This window comes from Postia placenta (genome assembly GCF_002117355.1).
Source record: "Postia placenta MAD-698-R-SB12 unplaced genomic scaffold POSPLAscaffold_8, whole genome shotgun sequence".
Classification (NCBI taxonomy): Eukaryota; Fungi; Basidiomycota; class Agaricomycetes; order Polyporales; family Adustoporiaceae; genus Rhodonia; species Rhodonia placenta.
Window position 1 is genome coordinate 1,829,771 of NW_020169839.1, and position 14,342 is coordinate 1,844,112.

General features: G+C 51.3%; 4 protein-coding genes across 4 annotated transcripts; 2 read left to right on the forward strand and 2 right to left on the reverse strand.

Annotated features, from left to right (window-relative positions):
• Positions 1-523: 523 nt before the first annotated feature.
• POSPLADRAFT_1057601 (glycoside hydrolase family 30 protein) lies at positions 524-2,597 on the forward strand (the record flags this gene model as incomplete). The annotated part of the gene is made up of 15 exons (XM_024480939.1): positions 524-548; positions 612-646; positions 702-750; positions 807-881; positions 937-1,079; positions 1,132-1,198; positions 1,272-1,345; positions 1,405-1,578; positions 1,641-1,742; positions 1,785-1,799; positions 1,860-1,876; positions 1,934-2,103; positions 2,177-2,355; positions 2,421-2,480; positions 2,538-2,597. 15 exons carry the CDS (start codon positions 524-526, stop codon positions 2,595-2,597), a joined length of 1,245 nt encoding a protein of 414 aa, XP_024338637.1.
• Positions 2,598-2,861: 264 nt separating this feature from the next.
• Positions 2,862-5,541, reverse strand: POSPLADRAFT_1170456 (hypothetical protein). The gene is made up of 20 exons (XM_024488100.1): positions 5,309-5,541; positions 5,202-5,259; positions 5,078-5,148; positions 5,008-5,027; positions 4,901-4,961; positions 4,792-4,848; positions 4,686-4,739; positions 4,570-4,632; positions 4,452-4,513; positions 4,375-4,390; positions 4,293-4,327; positions 4,223-4,241; positions 4,069-4,169; positions 3,909-4,016; positions 3,803-3,853; positions 3,701-3,753; positions 3,517-3,651; positions 3,355-3,460; positions 3,204-3,304; positions 2,862-3,154 (listed from the first exon to the last, which is right to left on the reverse strand). Exons 1-20 carry the CDS (start codon positions 5,516-5,518, stop codon positions 2,991-2,993), a joined length of 1,545 nt encoding a protein of 514 aa, XP_024338638.1. The 5' UTR covers positions 5,519-5,541; the 3' UTR covers positions 2,862-2,990.
• A 2,028-nt stretch (positions 5,542-7,569) lies between these two features.
• On the reverse strand, positions 7,570-8,783 carry POSPLADRAFT_1047091 (hypothetical protein; the record flags this gene model as incomplete). The annotated part of the gene is made up of 5 exons (XM_024479205.1): positions 7,570-7,773; positions 7,825-8,318; positions 8,373-8,592; positions 8,640-8,701; positions 8,762-8,783. The coding sequence occupies 5 exons, from the start codon at positions 8,781-8,783 to the stop codon at positions 7,570-7,572; spliced, it is 1,002 nt and encodes a 333-aa protein (XP_024338639.1).
• A 500-nt stretch (positions 8,784-9,283) lies between these two features.
• Positions 9,284-14,079, forward strand: POSPLADRAFT_1144320 (hypothetical protein; the record flags this gene model as incomplete). Its single annotated transcript, XM_024485690.1, has 13 exons — positions 9,284-10,580; positions 10,763-10,899; positions 11,159-11,205; positions 11,284-11,638; positions 11,703-11,984; positions 12,032-12,078; positions 12,205-12,600; positions 12,730-12,929; positions 12,978-13,024; positions 13,110-13,139; positions 13,173-13,460; positions 13,587-13,800; positions 13,970-14,079. The coding sequence occupies 13 exons, from the start codon at positions 9,284-9,286 to the stop codon at positions 14,077-14,079; spliced, it is 3,450 nt and encodes a 1,149-aa protein (XP_024338640.1).
• Between the last annotated feature and the right edge of the window lie 263 nt (positions 14,080-14,342).

A 14,342-nucleotide genomic window follows, 5' to 3' on the forward strand; every position in this document is an offset into this window, starting at 1 on the left:
CGATCAATGTTCCTCACTGACTCGATCACAGTGCCGCCTGCACGATTGAGCACATCGAGATGCAGTTCTCGTCTCCTGTTTGAAATAGAGCTTGGCGTTGAATCCTTCCCGGTCGCTATGCCGCGCTAGGTACTGCCTTCGTTTGCGGAGGATCCTAGACCGGCCCGTGACGTTCACAGCGTCCTGCCACCATGTGCTGTTTTTCTAGTCAGCCCGAGTAAAGCGTATAAAGGCACAAGGCACAAGCTCGCAATTGCTCGTTAGTACTCCTCGCCATGTTGTTACACGCAGTTGCATCGAGTCTTGTTCTGGCTGTCCCCATTGCAGCCCAACAGATTTATGACATCGTCTGTGCTTATCTTGCCAGACAAAACATGATGCTGACATGTCGCATTACTTCAGTGGTCAACAACATGGCAGCGTGACAGCCTTTTCACTTACAAGGACCTTTCTCCGAACCCTATTGATTTTACGAGCCCGGGGTCCACAGGAACGTCGGACATCGTCATCACGGATTCAGTCCATGGTCGGCTTCGGAGCCGCGCTGAGTGAGTGACCACAGGCTAGGTGTTCCACAAAGCTCTCAGACCTATATAATACCTTCTTTACAGCTGATTCCTCTTCGAAATTGTTGAGCGAATTAAAGGTGCGCATTCATTGCAGATACGGCCCTTGATACACATTGATGCATTCCTCGCTAGTCAAAGAATGCGGGCAATTATTGGGCTCTCCTCAAGAAGCTCTGTGACCGTATGTTGAGTCGCTGTATCTGAAGTTTGGCTTCTGACTTTAAAACGCCTTTCCAGCCACGGACGGTGGAAGCGGCGCGGGTTTCTCCTACCTGCGCATTCCTCTCGGTGCATCATATTTTTCAGACTCTGGTATGCCTAGAAGTCATCGATTAGTAGACGGTCGTACCTCACACATTGCGTGCAGTGTACAGCTTCGATGATGTCAGCGGAGACACATCCCTCTCGCACTTCGACATTGACAAGGCCCCATCGTATCTTTTCAGCACCCTCAATGACATCGTCGGTATCAACAGCTATCTCAAGATCCAGATCACGCCTTGGTCGCCAGTTGAGACTGCGTGCCTTTCTCGCATATATCTCGCTCATTTGACTATTTCAGCCGGGGTGGATGAAGGATAGCGGAACCATGAACGGCGGAAAGTTCTATACCTCGTACTCCGACGTTTGTACCTTTGCGGGAACTGCTCTGCTTGGACCTACCGCGCGTTGTGTAGTCATCTAAAGATTGTGTCTGATCAGACACCAACTATCTCCTCAAGTGCCTGCAAGGCTACAAGAGCAAGGGTTTCGACATCTGGGCGATTAGTATCCAGGTGTGTATTCTCGCTGTGCCTCGATTATAACGGACATAGTAACACTGCACTATTATTAGAACGAGCCGCTCAACAGCAATCCCTCGTACCCGACGAACCTCATCGATCCGTTTTGGGAGAGCCAGGTGGCCACCAAATTACGCTCCCTCATGAACTCGAACGGCTTTTCTGGTGCGGATGTAATCGGGTTTGACCATAACTGGAGTGATGCGGATGGGTATCCTGTGGAACTTGTGCGTCATTCCATTTCGGTTTTACTACGTACCCATCTACATACTCTTCACATCTCGTCCAGATGGAGGATGCGGAATCTGCGTTTGACGGAGTATCGTTCCACTGTTATGCAGGCTCAGTCAGCGACCAGGATACATTCCACAATGCGTATCCGTCGAAGAACGTCTACTTCACGGAATGCACTGGCGAATTCAACAGCGATTAGTGGAGCGACGTCAAGGTCCGCAGTCTCGTGTCCCAGTCTCTACCTTGAATCATCTGACCACTTTTCGTCTTGTAGTGGTATTCGAACAACATGTGAGCCTCTGATATCTATAGAAGAATGCATGTTTGTACTGAACTCTTGATCCCTAGCTTCATCGGGGCTGTGAACCACTACGCACGCAATGCAGCTGTGTGGAATCTTGCGCTCGATGGGAACAGAAATCCAAAGCTTCCCGGAACCACGAGCTGTGGCGGCTCAGACCCATGCCGCGGCGTTGTCACTATCTTCAGCGACGGCACATATGGGCTGAACCAGGAGTGTACGTATCATCTCGCATTCTGTCTAGTAGAGCGTACCTCTGAACGAGGGCACTGATTCCTACACTCGCACAGTCTACGCCATTGCACAGGCATCTAAGGCGATCTTGCCCAAAGATAAAGGCGGCCCCCTCGGCAGGCACATTAAGGTAGACGTTGGCGGCAACCAAAACCTCGTCGTGTCCTTTTTCGTGACAGAGCGCACGTCCTCGTCGGACTGGAACCGCTACAGTCTTGTTGTGCTGAACCAGCGAGTGTCTCGTCGTACCATCATAGAAAGGTCGGAAGTAATACTAATATCCTATCCATGAATGATGAGAACGATGGTAAATGGGATCCTGTGGGCATCAAGGCGACAATTGAATTCAGGGGCAAGCAGGTACGTATCCGCAACCATGAGAGTAATGCGCAATGACTGATGCCAAACATTACGCAGGCAACATATACCTTCCCTGTGGGTGTCACTACCGTCTGGTGGTACGCAGCGCCACAATAAATGATGACAACACCATGCAAACCGGCGGATTGGCAATGACATCCAGCACGCACGACATTCCTTACGTCTTTTTGCAAAATTGATACATAATTAGTCTAGTATTCATGAGCCCTAGCAGTCGGATATCCTGCTGTTCCTGCCGCACGAAATCTACCTAGTCCACCTCACCGGTACTCATTTGGGTTTCTGTCAGCTTCATATTTATCTCAGCATGTTTTTGCGCTCTTTACGAATGCAGCCACTCGCTTTATCGCACTCACTCCTGCTGGATACGCCTCGAATCAAATCTCGCTATTGTAACAAGGTCACTGCATATCGTACACGCACTCACACCATCTGACTGGATATCCACTCCCTAGTATACTCACTGCCTACGCCTAATTGAGGCGTCAATCAGTATAGGTAGCGGAAACCTCTCTTGCGTTCCAGCGCCTGCTCGAATGTGAGGCCCTCCAGTTTGGCAGCATCCTCGATACGCTGCCGCCCTGCACCCTTAAGGAAATCCAGCTCGGCTTTCTCCAGTTTTTGGTTTTCCTTGATCAGCATGCATCGAACGACTTCGTCGGATATTAGCGAGACCGTTTTGAGCGGCGAGATTTCACTCACCGAATGCTAGAACACTGGCGAAGACAAGAGCTGCGAGTCCAATGTACATGGATTGATGATATTCAGGGCTCCATTGCGACTGCCATGTGTAGGAAGCAATGCTATGGAGCTGGTGAGCATAAAATGCTGTGTAATGAGAGTGCCCACTGACAGATTTCCAAAATTGCCGAAACCATTCACTATACCGATGGCTGCGGAGCGTTTCGCGGGTGGGCGAGGGATGGCGTTGGAGACCCATACGGCCGTTAAGGCAAAACCTAGGAGGTGTCGCTTGATCCAGTACAATTCATACTCTTGGAACGATGGAACCTACCAGCATATCCACACGCCATCAGGAACAGGGCTACATACCGGGCACCGAGAGACATTGTTGTCACGCCAATAATGTAGCCTATTATGACGCCCCACCAAGGCCAGCACATATGGAAGAAGCGCTCCCCGGTTCGGTCTAAAAATATTTTGAATTCCTGGCATCATAGAGAAGTGGAAGAACATACCAGCGCTGTATGCGTTCGCAGCGCACACAATAGTCGCGAGAATCCAAGGAGGTCTGAGAAGCCGATGAGATCTAGTGGCTTCATACGGTTCGGATCACTCACGCGCAGAGAAGAAGAGTGACGGTTGTCGAGAATCCCATCGTGCCTGCAATACTAAGAAGCATTGATGTCAGAATCACTAGTATTATTCAATGAACAATTGACGCACGTCGGAAAGAAATTGACGAAACCCAGGCCAAGCAGCTGCGAACAACACATCACCGCCATGATAGACACCTTCGGGTCCTTCAATGCCATCATCAAGCCAACCGTAGCACTGGCTCGTTTCAGTGAATCTGATTTTCTAGACAAACATAGGATCTGCTCACGATTCGTTCTTGACATCTTCGTCTGCCTCGCCAGCATCTTCTGCAAGTCTTACTTGAGCAAGCCTTCGCTGCGCTGGCGTTAGCCAGCGTGTGTTGTGTGGCTACGAAACGGCTATATTTAGCATTCGACGTATGAGGTGTAAATGCATCGTACATAGTCAGGCAGCAGAATACTGCATGCGCTTCAGTATGTATTCATCCGGTAGAGATAGCAGCAGACGCACATCGATGCAAAACCAATGCAAACGGTGACCGCCCCCTGTATTTGCTTTAAGTATATGGTATTCATCACGACGAAGATTCTACCTCAATGTAGAACACCCTATGTCATTATGTTCTTCGTCACTTCCGTTCATTCTAGCATCATGACCTGGAGAACTCACCATCTCCAAGCGGCGATACCAAGTTTTCCTTGCATCCCTCCGAGGATTCCTGCAGCGATTAACTACAGTCTCACAGTTAGTGCAATGCACTATCGATGAAGCTCTTCTATCCACGTACACTGCCAAACGCATTCGAGATTAGCAGCCCACCGTAAATGATGGCACCACGGAATGCCAGCTCCTAGATAGAAAATACGCTTAGACTTGCGCTATTAGTCAGTTCATTCGGCTCACTGTTCGAGTGTACCATCGGGAAAGTAGATACATTGCCCCTGGATAGAACGCGGCCTGGCGAGACACATCTCAGATTCGATTTCTGACACGGAATGACATGGCTTACCTCAGGCAGACCAATGAACACGCGGCAGGCAATAATCCCGGCATAGTTTTTTGTGACCTTCGAGTGTGAATAAGCAGATGCATATACGTACACGCAAGCTCAGACGTACCCCTGTGCATGCACTCGTAACCCCCCAAACAATCACACAAGCTGGTATGTAGTAGGATGGTCTATGACAGTTAGCTTGTGTGATGCGGACTCTGGCCTGAATCCTACCTCGATATACGATTCAGTATCTGAGAGGAGCTGTCAGTGTTGGAGTATAGGTTTTGCAGGATGCCCTTACCATATTTGAGGGAATTTGGGCAGGAACGTAGGTGGCATAGAGTACGGCTATGACCGTGTTGTACTGCAGGCCTAGAAAAAATCATCTCGATGAAAGACACATTCATACAGTCAGTGCTGCATACCCGTAAGATGCAAATCTTGTGTTAGGCCTTGCAGTTTTGCAGCTGTCACAGCCACCCGCTTCAGGATACGTCAGACGTCATCTGCGTGATTATTTCCTTGCACTTACATCGATATAGTTGAGGAGAAAAATCACGATAATCGTTGGCAGTAGGCGCATATCGAGGAGGCGTACTAGCTTGCGCTCGGCAGAGGGTCTAATATCTGCATTGAGAAGTTCGCCATCCGGCGCCTCAATGAACCCAGGTGAGGAGCGCTGTTCAATGAGTACGTTGTCCTTCTCGTCGATGCCAACGCTGTCCGAGTCCTTTGTTGACATTTTGGATTGCAGAGACGAAGTCCGAGCGAACGGGATGCAAGTCTCGGGCTCACCAGCACCATCTGGATACATATCTCCTTGCGGGTACCCGACGGCAAAATGGAAGATGGCTTGAGATGCACATTGGACAAAACGTTGGAGAACTCGTGACCGAGAACCTCCACTGCGGAACCAATCTCTTCATGGAAGCACCACACTACAGCCTGCTGCATGACCTTGTTAGAACCATCACGAGGCTCAAGACGGCCAGGCCCTTGTCCGTATATACGACTGTGAGATTATGGAAGGGTGAGGTACTTGAGGATCGCTGGCACTGTAGACCTGCATCGATGTCAAGACAGCACTCTTTAGCGATTGCGAAAAGGTCGCTGGAATTTCCTGCTGCAGCGATCAGCGATTCTTCCGCGAAGGATACCAAGAAACACTCACCTGCACTTCTGCTGTGGAGCGAGTGGTGGTAAACTCCCGTCTCATGATTAGCCCGTAATCTACAGCGGCCGGCTCAGGCACAACATCCTTCCCGAGACGTCCACATACCCTGAACCGGTTTAGCACCAAGAAGTGGTGTGTTTCTCTTCGAAATCTGGACGAGATCCGAAAGATCTGATGGGATGCCGTTAGAAGCAGTCAGCTGTCCCTCTATATAGCGGAGGACAATGCTCGCCTGATCATTTATTGACGGTAGCCACGTCGGATTGCCGTTCATTGTGACGTAACGATTGCGGGGAAGACATGGGGAAAATGCGGGGCGGGCCGTCGAGCCATATCTCTGGCACAATGTAACGCTATGCAAACGCTTGACACATCGGAAAGAATGCACAAGCCACTCCTGCAGTCGCCAAAGCGTGAAGTATCACAGCAGCACCTTCCTCTCACAGCCCAGTTCCTGGTCTATTCCTGACGCATGTCGAGCTTCTAGTAGTTGTGCGATCATACAAGGTCCGCAAAGAAGACGTACCGCATTGGACAGAGCCTGGGGTAGATCCAAGCAGATAACTGAACGCGAACAGTTTCGCAGTTCATGCAAGATAAACACTCGATTGCCGTGCGATTTCGCACGCCTGCCGTGCTCACACCTTCGAGAGTCGAGGATAGCGAGGTGATCTGCACCACACCAAATGCACAACCCTGCGAAGGTACCGAGTTAGGGGTATTGGAGGAGGAAAATGAATGCGAGTATTTCTTGTACTAGTGACAAAGCCACTACAAGATATCCGACAAGGTTGAGGGATAAGGCATGCTGCAATCATTTTGACAAGCTTTCCTGCCTTTATTAGGCCATTTGAACGCGCTCCGGCGACAGTTTAATAGTGTATGACCCAGATGTCCGAGCGCTAGTCTGAGATATGAACTTACTACGGCGGAGGTGTTGTGACGACTATACGCAGCGACCTGCAATACATTCACGCATGCTGTATTACCCCCTTCCAAGTTCGTCATTATCTAGAGCGAACACACCCTGCCTCACCCAATGGTAGGACAGCATGGTGTGCGAGAAAGATCGACCGGCGGAGCAGCAAGCTTCTAGGTCGGGATAAATGTATCGCTCATCTGACCTGCAATGGAGACGCACTATGTACCACACTCTTGCCGGCGGCAAGCAACGCGGAAGGCCATCGCGGAACCTCCGTAAGCATCATAGGTCGCACTCATTGCATATAGGAGAAGAAGGTTATGCAGCTGAGCGCATTATGTTCTGGTTCCACTATACCCTATTGCGTCTGCGAGGACGGTATCCGTATTGCTTGTGCTCAGATGCCAGGAGGGAGCAAATGTACGGCGTTTCCGATTCAAGGTGATCTCCGCTCCCGCGGCTATGTTAGATCGATCTCAGGGCAGACCAGATACAAGCATTTACGCAATTGGCAGTCAAGCATGGTGAGGGGTTCATTACTTCTCGCCTAGAGTAAGGCATAAATGAACCGTAGCTCGATACTAACATTGTCAGGAATGAACATTCACACATTAATCAGCCGAGTGCGCGGCAGCGAGATCTAAAAATACACTCATCGTTCTATATTTCTGCTTTCGACAACAGCACGCTTTCACAGCTACCTAAACTCGGGGATAAGATCGTCTCCCTTCCCTTTCGTCAAAAAGTCCCTGAGGTTTGTAAGCGCCCTAATCTCCATTTTCTTCTGAGAGTCACACGTCTCGGTGCCCATGTGTGGAAGAAGTGCCGCATTGGGGAACTCGAATAGCCGAGGGTTGACTTGTGGCTCGTCGGGGAAGACGTCTAGGCCAATGGCCCCAAGCTGGAAAGCGTTGTATCAGGAACGGCATCTCGAAATCTGCTGAGAACGTACATGTCCGTCCTCCAACGCCCTTATCATCGCAGCCTCATCGATGACCTTCCCTCGCGCCGTGTTAACAATCACCGCCCCCTTCGGCAGTTTCCTGATCATCTTCTCGTCGACCAAGCCTGTCGTCTGGACGTTCAGCGGCACATGCACGCTGAGCACCTCAGCACTCGCGAGGAATTCGTCCAAACGGTCCGAACCATAGTACTCGCACCACTCCGGCGCGTGCGGAACCTTGCGTCGGTTGTGGTAAATTACGCGCATTGGGAACGCGTGAACGAGGTGTGCCAGACGCAGGCCAATCCCGCCCATGCCAAGGATGGCGAGCGTGCGCCCGGTGAGGTCGTGCGCCTCTCCAGCAACGTGCGCGTTTTTCCACTGCCCCACGCGGACGGAGCGCTCCGCCTTCGAGAAACAGCGCAGCGCAGATATGAGCAGGAATAGCGCGGTCGTGGCCGTCGCGTCATCGACAGCTCCAGGTGTGTTCGACACAAAGATGCCTATTGCGCGCGGTTTCAATACGTAAGTATCTGAGTGAGTGGGTATATGCGCACCTTTCTCCTTGCAATATAGCACATCAATCTGGTCATAACCCGCGCCGTTGTGAGCAATCCATTTCACCCCCGCTGCCGCAAGGCCGTCAATAATCTCTCGATCGAACAGGCCGATTTGCGCGGAGGAGACGTTATGTCTGTAGAAACCAACGATTCCCTCGTACTTTCCTCCTGGTTTCAGTCCAGCCAGGAAGTCCGCTCGATTGGCAGAGTCCATGCGCTACAAGACGTCAATACGAGACAGGATACGCTGGACATCATACGTACGACTACATCAGCAAGACCGCTGAAAAGTTCCTCACTCTCCTTATGCGCCCACACTAAATCGCCTGTATATGTCGTAAATTCACGTCGGCTGCACAACGCTGCGAGAGGTCTAGGACACTTACCGCATATCATTACACGAGGCATAATGGAGAAATATTTCAACAAACGGAGATGAAAGTCGAAAGCAAATAGGAGCCAGCGGGTTCCGGGCAAGAGGTCTTATAGTTCGGGCCGTTTGCGTGTCCCCTCAACGATATGCCCTTGTCCATCATCCTGTACGGAATATCCCCTTCCCCGGAGTCCCGAGACGCATTCCACTTGTGTCCGCCGTTGATTCCTGTGACCGTGCGCCTGAAGTCATCGGTCCGGAAAACCGCCGCAGGGTAAGTTCACAGTCATTACGATAACCAATATCAGATAAGACAAGAAACAGATACATTAGTAGTGTAGCGTCAGTGAGCTCGATGTTGGGTAACAACGACTGCGCAATCGGAGGGGGTGCCGACGGGGTGCCACCTGGTGCCACAGCAGAGGTCGACTCAACCAAGCCATTTTTGGCGGAGCTTCAACCTGGCCGAGTCTCCGCTTAACGCCAAGATAACGACATTTTCCCCACCCGCCATCATCTCTCACAGAATCACGGAATGCGAAGTCGTCAGTCTCGCGCTCAACGCAAGTCTCACATCCGACGCAGGAGCACCTCTCCAGCGCCCGGTGAGCATATCGAGGCCAAGCGCCAGCATCTCAAGCGACGACGACACAAGGCGCGCAAACAGAAGCCACAAGCCACCGAGAAGCGACCGTCTACCACCATTGATCATGCAACCGTCAAAGCAAGGAGAGTGCTATGGGCAGCGATGGCGGCGGAGACGCGGGACATTGTACTAGGGGATGGCCAGTACGTCGAGGAGCGCCTCATGTCTGCTGTTGACAGTGCTCTAGCTCAGCCCCCTCATCAAGGACCCGAACCCGCCGCATGCACGCCCGTCGCGCACGACATCTCCATGCAAGTCATGCTTAGTCAACAGGGTACTACATCCTACCCACATTACTCAACCGCTCTCGCCATGTGGTCTCAGAAACCCGCGTTCACCGCCACGCGGTCGGCCACTACGTTCGAGTTCACGCAACATTCCACGCTCACAGCTGCTCGCCGCATCGCGCTCACGACGCCCGACCTCCACTCATCCAATCACTCGCAGACATCGCTCGGAATACTCTCGTACGCATCTCGTCGGAGACCCGGTGGTGGATATCTGCGTGGCGGTGACGAGCAGCACGAAAGAATCGCACGACATAGCTCGCTGGTGGCCAGTCTCACGGCACCTGCAGCGCAGGAATTCTACAAGGAGCATCGAACCTTCTGGCAGGAGGACGGTAGTGGCCTGCAGGACCATGCTATGGTGTATTCTCCAGGTGTAGTCGTATTCCGGCGTGATCGCGACGATTCGCTCGCTCTCGTTGGTGCCAATGCCACCACGGTGGAGCTGCCACCTCCAGCAGATTCCATTGGCGGCGAGTTCATTGCCCCGTACCTCGTCAATGTGGTGTCGTCGGTGCCGGTCAACGCAGCAGCCGTCCGTTCCAAGCATGTGATCAAGCCATGGGAGAAGGAGTTCTTCGAGAACGGGATCCGTCATGCGATGAAGGAGCGCATGGCGAGGATACTGCGACTGCTCGAGAAAGAAGGCAATCGGGTCATTGTACTTGGTGCGTTCGGTTGCGAATCCAGCCAGAACAAGGTAGAGACCATTGCAGAGGTGTGGGCAGAGTTGCTAGTCTCGGGGCACCTGAATAAAGAAGGGCACAGGATCGAGGCGAGGTTCAAAGACGTCTTTGAGAAGGTGGTGTTCGCGGTTCCGGGGAAGCTCTTTGAGCCCTTCCGGCACGCGTTCGAGCTGCGCGTTCTCGAGACCCGAATCTCAGAAGTCACGGTGTCGGGTGATATTTAGGTGCTTTCTAGCTTCCCGTTTCAAACAATGTACTCATTCATGGATGGATAGCTGTAGTGTACTAACCAGAATTGTGTATCATCTTCTCGTATGTTTCACGTTGTACGTATTACTTAAGCCTTATTGACTCGTTTCACGTGGAAATTCCCTAAAGCATGAGCATATTCGCAGTGGTGATTCGGGGCGGAATGATACTAGTACCGCCGCGATGGATACCCCGGTGTGACCTCTTTAAGCAGTGGTGGCACATAAGAGAATACGCGAAGATGATCGCGAAAGATGCTATAACATCATATGCGACTGTGAGGGTGAGTGGGCGAAGTATTGCCTCAGCTTGAAGAGAACGCTGCCATCTGAGTCGTACTCGAGGCAGGGCTGGAGCGTTGAACGCCGAGGTACTAGGACCGCGGCGAATCCTCCAGAAAAGGCGGCTTCTGAAGTCAAAAAGCGACATGTGAACCCCTGGAAATGAGCCGCGGACGGCGGTCAAGTGACATGCCAAACACCCCCGAAAGCAAGGCCTCCGGGCCGAGGTATGATCCTCCGTCTCCCGAAATTATCATTCAGGGCAGTCCACCCGGCGTTGGACTGAGTGCCGAAACGTGCCGACGAGGGTGCGTGACGTCACTTGAATACTTCTTGATACCAAATTTCGAACCTTTGCATTGTTGGATTTACCTCTCCATATTTAGCGCTATGGAAGATACGGACGCACAGCAGGATCACTCCAGTCTGCGCACACCGTGCAATCCTCTCGACGCTTCCAAGGCATCATCTGACGCGCTCCCTGGTCAATCAGCGAACGAAGACAGCATCAACGTTCCCAATCATCAGCATCCAACGACGCCTCCACGACCTACTGCCCCTGCATGCTCGTCGAATAAACCTGACACGCCTGCAGTTTGTTCAGACAGCTTTCGAACAGGATCACTTAGTGAAAGAGAGGACGCAGTTCTCGCGGATATTCGCTGCTTGCGCTGCATGAGCGTGGATGAGTTCATCGCAATATTCCTACCCACCCTTCCGGATGATATCGACATTGAACATGTTCTCACAGCATTGGCAAACAACCCTCAAGGCGCCTTGGATTCCTTCAATCAAAACTCCACAGGAAAAGAAGGAAGCCGATCTGAGTCTTAACGAAGATAAATTGTTCGAAAGGATTGTCCTGTTAGTTCAACAGTTAGCGACGGAAGCATCGAAAATGTCGTCGCGAGAGCAGACGTTCGAGTATGCCTTGGAGCCAACAAAAATACCGACGACTGTGGAGAGAAAAAGCTCGTTCAGGCCAGATGGCGTATTTTGCAAGAAAGGCGGCTCATCGAGCTCATACTATGACATCGCACTGCCAATGGAGTTCAAGATCTTCGACGCGGATAAATCAAATTACGATGTCAGCCTTTCGTTACAATAGGTGAATACACTCGCATAGACCTGCAGGAAGATTATCTACGCCATGCAACACATCATGTCGGTGGACCCATGTCGTAGATTTGTTTGGCATCACTATCGAAAATGCGAGTGTGCGACTTTGGTTTTGCTGCCGTGCGATGGTAGTCTGTACAGACGGGTTTGACTTCGTGAAGGTGAGCTCTCTCTCTTGTCGTTTCAAGGGACCCCTCACCCACCGATTCAGGAGCGCGAAACGTTTACGAGAGTCTGTCTCTTCTTTGCTTTTGCGACTCAGATGAAGATGGGATGGGATCCGACCATCGAACCAATCCTTGGCCCTGGCAAGCGTCGTTATCGGATTACGTGGGTGACGAATGCTATGAGACCATAGAGGAACTTCAAGGCGCCGCTGACGTCCTACTTGGTCGTGGCGTAAGGGTCTTTTTTGTCAAAGATGCCCAGGGAAACTCTGCCGTTCTGAAGGATATCTGGCTTGAGGACGGCCGTATGACCGAATTTCAAATCTATACCGCGATCGTAGAGGACATCGCTCGCAGGTTCCCCGATGGCGGAAAGGAGAAGGCTGACCGGTTCTTGATGCAACCCTCCAAGGACTCGTTCGTCCAAGTCAACGGCGTCGATGATCATACGAGGAATACCATGATGCGAGGGAAGGACTTTGACCTCGAGCAGCACAGAATCAAAGGGCAATAGCACAAGCCAAGAAATAATGACGTTCGTCAAAGCAAATCATTTCCGGTAACGTGCGACGAAAAACCTACACAGCAGCCGATGAAGGGTCTCCCCGTACTTGGCCTCAATGTCGAAGAAGCATCTATCTGCCATAGAAGGTACTATCGCGTCGTATTCAAGCAGCATGCCATTCCTCTCTTCGACGTGGACGACCTCGGGCTTGGTTTCCAGACCTTGGACGATGTCATGGAAGGTCCTCACTGTCGTACTCGTTCTTTGAAACAGCTTATGCCTTGACCAGTGTTGCAGCTCGTACATGGTAGCGGCTGGGTCCATCGGGACATCAGTGTGAAAACATTTACCTTTTGAGAGATCGTGGCCTGCTGAGTGACCTCGAATATGCGAAGCGAATACATGACGATTTTAATCACAGCCCTCGAATAGTAGGCCTTACCTTTTTCAAGTAAGTATGCTCTGATACTGCTCTCTCTTGTAGGGAACACTTCAGTTTATGGCTGCCGAGACCATGGATCGCGAGTACCTTTTCCTTCCGGTTCAGCTAGAGGAACGCAGTACTATGGAGCAATGTACTGCCTTCATTCTTCTCAATCAACGATTGAACAAAACGGCCGCAGAGTCTACGCCAAATGTAGGGACCTTTCACCACAACTATCTACACGACATAGAATCTATGTGGTGGTGTGGCGTGTGGCTGCTTTTCTTCAATTGCCCAAAAGGATACGACGAAGCACAGAACGATGTCGAAAAGCGACAAGCAGCGACCGTACGTGTTTTCCCAGAATTTCTGGCCGCAGCACGACGACTTTTCTGGCTTACACACTTAGAGAAGCTTGGCGAAGCCTTGGCATGGGTTCGGGAAGATGAAGATTTCGTTCCACCTGTGACGTAGATGGTGTGGATCACCACGAAAATTGTGCAATCGTACACGACATACGAGGCCCTTCTAGCCAGCGTCGCAGGGAGTAACGCGACCTGGAACCTCGACCCTGATGCCAGTCAAGTGCACTCCGACGTGCAAGACACGTTTGTGCTTGCGAAAAAATACCTTTGGGGGAAGAGGATCCAGTGCGCAAAAACATCGAATCGTCCGAGCGAATCGAGGGGTACGAATTTGTTGTTAGCTGGACTTCGGACAATGCGTGACGTGCGTCTCCAACCCCAGAGTGGAACTTTGATAGTGGTTGTTACGATATTGTGAAATACATGCAATCCTATGTTCCCTCGGCACAAAGCTCACTAGTCCATTACTCTGTTCCTATTCATGAGCGCCAGCTCGTCATGGCCTTGACCAGAACAAAGGTCGTTATGAGATGTGCAAGCTTGCGCTGCTGGCAGTGCGCACGGTCGCGCAGAGCGATGCTGGCCAGTTTGGGAATAGATAAGATAAGATTTATCACGATCTCAGTTTGTGAATTGTCTTACCACATTCGGAGGAGATGAGTGGCAGAATGACGTAGAATACTGCCAAAAGTGGGGTCATTTTCTGGAAATTTGTCCAGGTCACTCGTAATAAAAGACGGTCTCGCGAGTGTCTCAATCTACAGGCACATCGACACATTCCGTAATGAAAGCAGCTCAGCGATCACTGTGCGACTTCGACCTCAACCCCGATGAACCTGGCCGTGCGGACGCTTCGGGATTGAAT

Bases quoted from the DNA above. Each gene is read 5' to 3' on its own strand.
- POSPLADRAFT_1170456 (XM_024488100.1), bottom strand. From the start codon at position 5,518: ATGTCAACAAAGGACTCGGACAGCGTTGGCATCGACGAGAAGGACAAC. The intron at 5,149-5,201 runs GTATGCAGCACT...GATTTTTTCTAG, and splicing joins ACAAGATTTGCATCTTACGG to GCCTGCAGTACAACACGGTC. The intron at 4,514-4,569 runs GTACGTGGATAG...GTGAGACTGTAG, and splicing joins TCTCGAATGCGTTTGGCAGT to TTAATCGCTGCAGGAATCCT.